Source organism: Triticum dicoccoides, chromosome 2B, assembly GCF_002162155.2.
Source record: "Triticum dicoccoides isolate Atlit2015 ecotype Zavitan chromosome 2B, WEW_v2.0, whole genome shotgun sequence".
In the NCBI taxonomy this organism is placed as follows: Eukaryota; Viridiplantae; Streptophyta; class Magnoliopsida; order Poales; family Poaceae; genus Triticum; species Triticum dicoccoides.
In genome coordinates this window covers 17,691,984-17,700,801 of record NC_041383.1, presented here as the reverse complement: position 1 = coordinate 17,700,801, position 8,818 = coordinate 17,691,984, and the positions used below count along the sequence as shown (strand labels likewise).

Genomic DNA, 8,818 nt, shown 5'->3' with positions numbered 1-8,818 from the left:
AGGACGAGCAGCGAGACACTGCCCATTGATGCTGCCACCTTGCTGCCAGGAGAAGGGGAGAAGAGGAGGCGGGGACCTGGACGAGACACACAGAAGGGCGAGGCTGTTCATGCGGTTGAAGCCACTCCAGCAAAGCGGGCTCATCGGTTCAACCCCAAGTACGACGCGACCCTGTGGATCACCTGCTGAGGCGGCCCGAGAAGCCACGTCGGCGCCTGGCACACTGATAAAACGATGGTTGTTCGACTTTGGCGACATCGTCAATGCACATAGTATCGTTTCACCTATGACCCCCACAACTCAAACATAGTATCGTTTCAACTCACACATGTACATCATTTCAACTGTTGTTTACACATGAGGAACTGACTGCAGAATTGCAAATGAGGCACTACAGCTAGCACTTGCAATATAGTACCACGATGAGCTTCCCTGTGTTGGCCCCTGATGATATCCCCACCTGCAAAATTCGATAGGTGCAACAACAGTTCAATGAAGTCGATTGAGTTCCACATGGGCCAGCTTCAGCATCTGGAGTCTGTTCTTCATTTTGATTCTTGCCAAACATACATTTTCTTTTGGTAAAATGGAGCGGTAAAAGGTTTGTTTTTGCAACTTAATTACCAGCAGACCCTCTTGCAGTTCCGACTTTATGGATAAAATTTTGGACCTGTATAGATAGATAGATAGATAATATATGGCACTTCTGATTATGACCGCCAATAATCAGGACCGGCAGGATAATTGATCGGTCCTGCTGCTGCTGCAGGGTGGAGAAAGAAGAGATGACGGCGCCCGTGGAGGAGGCCCTTTAGGTGAGAAGAGACTTGTTGGGACTGGAATAGAATCTGCCCTTTATGTGAGAATTAACACAACTCTCTATTTTCAATAAATAAATAAATAAATAACTCATATTTAGACAAATCCAAAAAAATTCTGCCCCTAGAATACATTACACGTTTTCATGAAAGATGGTACACCACCTTATCTCTCCATCGACTGATACTAGCCATATTCTTTTATAAGTATCAAATCTCGCAAACATAATTGAAAATGCATTACATGTACACACGACCATATGATTCGCCGAAAATTATTTCCAACTGACCCACAATGGCCAACTTCTCATACGGCCACAACCCCACCAAAGAATGCTAGCCTCATAGCCAAGTACACGCCTTATTGGATGCAGAAACTCAAATTCACATCTCAAATTCCCAATTCTACTCAGCATTCTTAGTGGCGATCAGTAGTACATCCTTGAACAGACTCTCGAGGTTGGCCAACGACCTGCCACCAGGTTGTGTTGTCGCACGAACGGCTATCTCGCTCCACTCCGCCGCCTTCCGCCTCATTTCTTTCCCCACCCCTTCTCCTCCCATCACCTCCCTTATCCTCGCCTCGACCGCCTCCCGGCGCACGTCATCGCCAACTTCCATCCCAACGCCCCACTCCACACACGCGTAGCGGGAATTGGTTTGCTGCTCAGCGAAGAAGGGCCAACACAGCATTGGCACCCCGACACTAAGGCCCTCCATCATCGAGTTCCACCCGCAGTGTGTCAAGAAGGCGCCCACTGCCTCGTGCCGCAACACCGCCTCCTGCTCGCACCAGCTCGCAAGAAGGCACCTGCCCTTGGTCGCCTCCAGGAACTCAGAAGGCAGCACGGCTGTATCGCCCTTTACCAGGTCATTCCTCACGATCCAGAGGAAGTCGTAGCTACAGTTGGCAAGCCCCCACGCAAACTCCACCAGCTCCTGCCCGGACATGGTGGTTATGCTTCCATAGTTGACATACACCACGGATCGGGGCTCCCTACCTCGGAACCATTCGAGGCAGGACCGGTCTTCTCTCCAGAGGCTGGGGCGTATGGCGGCGAGCCTGTCGCCAACATCGCCTTCCGAAACCAGCTGCTCAGTGAGGAAGTTAAGTGGGCCGATGGTGTAGACTGGCAGAGGGAGGATGGAACACATGGCGTCCAGAGCCGTCTGCTCAAGCTCGTCAAAGGTGTTGAGGATGACCGCGGCCGCACGGTCCGACTGCTCGACCTCATGTTTGAGGAAGTTGAACATCACGTCGCCAGGGTCCGTTGTGCTGATGAAGGATGAGAAGTCTCGGAGATGCATGTGCTTGCTCATCCCACGTGCATGTGCCACCGGCGTGTCCAAGTACCCGTTCTTTACTTGCTCTTCGTCTGCTCAGGTCAATGAGAACGCCCAACATCACACACATGGAATGCAACATATCTTCGGGACATGGTTGGCTGGTTGCTAGTACTTGTTACAAACTGGGCATGGCGCCATACATACCTTTGAGAGGGGTGAGGCCCTCGTCTAGGAGGAACCGGAAGTTGCGGTAGCCCATGAAGCCGCAGGCGCTGGCAGTCCAGAACAGCACGCATGGCACGCCGAGCTCCGCGGCGGCGTCCACACAGAAGCTCATGACACCGTCGCCCAGGACGCAGCTCACCGGCGGCGCCCTGACCGCGCCGTTGAGGTCGCAGAGCAGGCTCTTCAAGTGGGGGAGGCAGGTGGTCATGGTGTAGTAGCAGGGACGGCGGGTCCTGCGTGGCTGCGTGGAGTCAGCGTCGGCGTCGGCATCGGATGTGGGTATGCCGTCTGGAATGGTGGCGAAGCGGAAGCCCGGGAGGCCGGCCACGGCGCCGGGGCCGCGGGAGCGGACGAGGCGGCGCTGGTTGTACTGGGTGTTGACAAACTAGGCATGGCGCCATACATACCTTTGAGAGGGGTGAGGCCCTCGTCTAGGAGGAACTGGAAGTTGCGGTAGCCCATGAAACCGCAGACACTGGCAGTCCAGAACAGCACACACGGCACGCCGAGTTCCACCGCGGCATCCATGCTAAAGCTCATGACGCCGTCCGCCACAATGCAACTCACTGGCGGCACCCCAGCCACACTGTTGAGGTCGTGGAGCAGGTTCCTTAGATGGGGGAGGAGGCAGGTGGTCATGATGGTGTTAAAAAAGAGACGAGCGAGAGAGACAACGAATGATTCAGCTGTCCTCTTCATTGATGATGATTTACATTATATATCCCCTGAGGGGACGCATCCACCGGACGCGGCGTTTGGAAGAGAAGGGAGAGAAAGATGCGACAATTAGCATATGGCTAACTGCCTCCTAATTACAAGAGATTATCCACATAATTAATTGTAACACTCCCCCTAATCTACACTTGTTCATGCAGAATCATCATCTTGATTAGAGACTCCTCCAAAAACCCTGTGGGAAAAATATGAGGAGCATAGTGTTTTATATGTTGCCAAAACTTCTTCAAACCCAGTGGGAAAAATAAGGAGAAAATGACGCAACATATAATGGTTATTGTCTCGTTTAACTCAATATGAGAAAACCCATAGAGTTTAGAGAACAATAAATATGTCGTATATACTTTCCTAAAAAAAACCGGTGGGGAAAACAGGAAGTATGGCATATGATCATGTGTTGATATTACCTCATTAAAAACCTTTATGAGAACCTGTAAAGTAAACTCATAAAGGGAAAAAAGAGTATAATATGATGCATTGAACAAGAACAATTCAGGAAGATACCCCCTACTTCATGAATAAATCAGTCACATGATTTAACTTGCAAGATATGCAATATAGCGATATTGCTTATTACGTAACCTGTTTGCATCCGGGCAACACAAGACACATTATCATTGAGATAATTGTTGGTGAATGTAGCCACGAGGTCTATTTCGAAGACTCTTCATGAGAGGGCTACCACACCTGGTAGGAACACTAAGCTTGTCTACGATCTGACATAGTGGGGATCTGATCGATGTATCCAATGATATCGGTGTTCACATTTCTGTGAAACTGAAAAACCAGGACAAGATGTTTGATGCATTGGATATATCTAAAGATATTCTTGAGAACCAACCAATTGTGTTTGGTGGATCCAATGACATTATGGAACATTGAGTCCCAATATCTCATTTCCATCATCTCTTGGTCTAAATAGATCTTCCTCTACATCTAGAGAATGAACTACCATGAGAGTTATGGATGGATAAGATTTGTCCACAATGAATTTCTCCAATATATTATGGATATAGACAACATAGTATACCATAATGTATGAATGAAGATGCTCAATTTGTAGTAACGAGTGGTACTTTAGTTTACCAAAATCCTTCATTTTAAACTCCATCATTTAGATGATTACATGTGTCGTCATTGCAGACACATAAACATGGATAATCATCATTGTAGGAGTAATCCTTGTGTATAAGGATCTCACTACGTCAGTTGTACCATATGTACTGACAATAATAAGTCGTATGGTGACTTATTGATTTTACACAATGTATGTCGATTCAGAATTGAGATTCCATCGGGAACCATCTATGTTTGAATCTAGTGATTCACATGTATATGTAATCACTACATCCATCAACTGCACAGATAGATGATTTTGTACTGCCAATGATATAAGTTATCGGAAAGAGATTCCATCTCTGAAGAATAGTTGGGTATCTGCGTGAACCCTTATGCTACAATACTTGCTCTTTGTGTCACCACCTCGTTGTTCTCAATTCTGTTTCCAAAAGAAAATTGGTGTAGGTATTGCTTATGAATACCTTCCCATTATTGAGCAAGATCATTTCTACCTAGATTATACCCTTTGCTTGAGTTCAGTCCGAGTGTTGTTCACACTTTGCCATGGCCATGGTCGTTGGCTCTGAATCATTTTAAAGGTTTTTGCAATCTAGTTGAGAAATGCATGTCGACAATTGTAGACTTCCGGTTATATGATTCTCCGGAATCTATATATCAATATATAGTTGATGGGAATATCATTACCCATAGTGACTGCTCGCGATTTCCCAATGCGATTGAGTCGGGTATTCCGATGTCCCGGTCATTTTGTGCATTATGACCTAGGTTGGTGGAGGTTTCCCGTCCACTGGGTGTATACTATCCATCAGGTGTCTGTCAACGTGAAGTTGACTTGCATTTACTGATTCACAAGCCTTGATATCCTTGCTTGCGAGAAGCTGAATCCTGATGTACTATTGTCGTACTTCTCCCCCTGTTGCTTTGAACGGGGAGTTGAGTGGTTTTAGTTGGTACCTCCATTCTTTCAGACATATTTTTCAGGATTGTAGGATTGTGTGACACCTCTATAGTCAGTAAATGAATCTGGCAGGTTATTTGCAATATGTTGCAAATCTTCGGAACGCATGGTTCAGATCTTTGAGTATGTGGATTTGAGGTAGAAATGTGTTGAACATTCCACTAATTTCCTGGCATTCTTTATGGTACTTGAAATCTCTCCCTAATGCCTGGAAATGTTCCTCATTGAATTAGCATACAAGCCTTGAATAAGTCCCCATGTGAGGGGCTTGAGGTATTGACGGAAATACAGTTATTCCTCGCATAGATCCCAACTATATGTTGAGAGGCCAATGATGTATGCCGGGTGATGATATCGGTATGCAACCGAATTACCGCAGATAGGAAATGCTTGGTAGATATCCACATATCAAAGATAGAGGGGAATAATATAGTGTAGTTCTGTCATGAGCGTGTAAAACTACATGACTCCAACCTAAAGTTGGCAAGTTGCAATTCCAAAGTAAAGATAATGCAATTAGCTTAACTCTTTGGATAGGATTCTACCAAACCATTTTGAGTCTAGACATTAGGATAAATTGCTAAACTTCAATCCAAAAGCCATAGAGAAGGCCCTCAAGGAGAATTCTGCAATGTTATCCATTCAATTTGCTTGAAATCGATGTTAGGATAATGAGCCAATGGTTTCGTGTGAATAAAGAACACACTTAAGACCATCATGTAGATATGTCTTTTAAAACCATGGAATATCTGAATAGTCTACTCAATGGCTGGGAAGAGCCACTTATCTCGACTTGATGCATTCAAGGAGTCTGAATGGTTCAGCGTAGACTTTAAGGTGTGCGAGCCTTAAAATTAGCTTCCCTGTGTCACTTGTAGTGCACACAAAATCCAAATATTGTTAGAATTTAGCATCATAATAATCATAAACCATTGGAATTGTTGATAGTTTCGGTTTCAACCAAATGTCAATGATGACCAAAGCAGGAAATGCCAAGGTTGTCATGAAAAAGACACTCTAGAAACTATCTCGTACGCAACATGTGCTACGGGTTTTGTAGGATGTGTAGTACAACCATGATGATACATAGAGAATGTGATTTCCATATCCGTTGCGTATGGTAAAGAGAAGATATTCCTCTTTGTTGTCATCATAAGTTTCACTATGGAAACTATTTTGACGGGTAGCTCTATAGTTTAGTAGGGTACGAGTTAAACCCGGAAGCAGTAAATCATCCCGACGTTACTCGAGTACCCACAGGGACAGTAAATATGACTCGAGTTGAGCCAACAAATACCTCATCGCGTCTAGCGATTTTAAAATATCTCCTTTCTCTCAACGAGAGTGGAAACATTTCACTTCCCTGAGTATAGAGTTTGTGGTGCATATGTCCACAAGGCACAAATCATATTTCATCAGATCGACCTCCGTAGAAATCTATATATAGACATGAAGATTCTCAAGAAAATCACTGTCAGATATATAGAATACATACAAATGTATTTGTACCAAAGTGCTGATACAATATATTGTGACATATAGTATATGATGACAACAATACTTATGTTGTTGTTACAACATCGTAAATGGACATTAATTATATTGACCACTCAGGAGATTGAAAGACTATTCATAGTCTCTAAACATGTCGGTTGAGGCATATTCAACCATCACATTCTCCGTGCCCATAGGGTCCCGTCACAGCTGGTGACGTCGGATTGAAGGTTGAAGTAAGATTCAAACCTTTTCCCTTGAGGTTCATTGTATCCCAGGAATTCCTGATACAGAATAACCAGATGCTGAGATCTGAATCTAATGCCTTATGATATATAAGACACAATTTTTCTGTTAGTGGTGTGATCCAAAATAGAGGTGAATCCAGGATTGCACACATTATCCCACGAGACACAAGAGCGATCATGATGTCCATGGCCCAGATAGGGCAGTGGTGGCCATTGAGGGCGAATGCCTCAAACTCAATAGCCATATGTTACCTCTATGGGTAAACCAGAGATAATTAATTTACAACCAGTAAATTAAAGACCATCATGGTTGATGTTGTAATGAACTTAGCAAAATCAATGGATATTTCAAGAAGTTATCTTGAAACCATTAGTGTAAATCTCAAATTGCTAAATATGACACCTTGAAGATAATCTTCAAAATGGAGTAGATCTCGTAGCACTAGGGAGTATAATCTGATGAAACCAATAGATACTCACTCATAATGCCTTATGTCATGACTTAGTAAAATGTGTGGGAGAGCACTTTGTAAAGCAATCATAATGTCGAAACGACAAAATGTAGGCTTTATCAGTAGTCATCAATAATCTGCATAGGCAGTAGATCCATATGACTACCTTGTGACCCCAAACATCAATTTGAAGTAATCACTTCGATTTTGCATCTGTATTTGCAAGATATTGAAAATCTCAATTGCAAATAGATGTATTAACAGAGAAACATGTGTTTAACATGGAAATAAATACATCATACAATATTCCAGAATACCTAGGACTCAACGGAGAAACATTATTGCATAGATACAGAATTTATCTTTGCAAGAGATTAAAAAAAATCTCAATTGCAAATGGATGTAATTAATCTCAACACGTGATAAACGTGGAAATATATTACATCAACTTAAGATTTGGAATACATCTCGGTACTCAACAAATATACACTACTATTGTAATGAATAGTAATGATGTTGCAAACTTGATGTTCAAGTGAAAAACTTGAATTGTATAGACCTCAAATTAAATGAGATGATCTTGTATCAAGTTGCAAGATAATTCAGCAGGGTGAATTAATATTTTGCGATAGAAAATTGATCTCAATCGCAATGAGATTGTTTTGCGAGAAAAATATATATTTCTCAATCGCAAATCAATATTGTTGTGCGAGAAAACTTAATCTCGATTGCAAAACAATGTCGTTATAGTAATAAGACATGTTATAGAGATTGCTAAAAAGCAAACATATTGAACATGCCACATAATGACCACATATTTTCTGAAATATTAAAACTCAACAGAAAAGGGGCTGAAAAGCGGTGGCCCAATCTTATGCAAATGGGCCACGCTGGGGAAGCCAGCCTAGGGCCGGCCTAGTCAGCCAATTGGATAAGGAGCAAGCGGCCAGGGATTGCGATCCCCGGCCAGCATCCATCCCCAATCCTCACGACCGACGCGGGCGGCGACTGCCATGGCCGGTCGGCCATTTCTTCGGCAACTCGTGGAGAGACCACGACCCGGGCGGAGCGCCGCCGAGCCTCGCGTTGGAGGCCGGAGAAGGCTGCGCCAGAGGACTCCGGGAAGGGCGTGCCAGCTCGATTGGGCATAGGTATACCTGGCCAAACCTCGGGCCGGGCCGGGTTTTGGGCCGGGCCTAGCCAAGCCCGACACAAAAAACCCAGGCCCGGGCCCGGCCCGGCCCGGCCATCGGGCCTGTGTTTCTGAGCCCAAGCCCGGCCCGAACACGTCAAAGCCAGTCGGGCTTCGGGCCGGCCCGGCCCGACCTTCAGAAAACTGCAAAAATGATGGGCCCGGGCCCGGCCCGGCCCGGCCTTCGGGCTCAAAAACTAGGCCCGAGCCCGGCTCGGGGGCAGCATTCGGCCGGGCTTCCCATGGCCAGGACTAGGCACAGGCGAAGACGCCCACGGCCGGTCGGCCGCACCACCGGCGGCAAGAGGATCTCCCGCCCCGCTCGTCCT

The 8,818-nt window shown here is 45.2% G+C and overlaps 1 protein-coding gene across 1 annotated transcript in view; it reads right to left on the bottom strand.

Annotated features, from left to right (window-relative positions):
• Positions 1 to 1,223: 1,223 nt before the first annotated feature.
• Positions 1,224 to 8,818, bottom strand: part of LOC119360262 (7-deoxyloganetin glucosyltransferase-like) — an 8,846-nt gene continuing 1,251 nt past the window's right edge. Inside the window, exons 2-3 of the mRNA XM_037625974.1 lie at positions 2,310 to 2,715; positions 1,224 to 2,194 (exon numbers count right to left, since the gene is read on the bottom strand). Coding sequence (XP_037481871.1) covers positions 1,224 to 2,194; positions 2,310 to 2,715 — 1,377 coding nt within the window. The remainder of the gene's footprint in view (positions 2,195 to 2,309; positions 2,716 to 8,818) is intronic.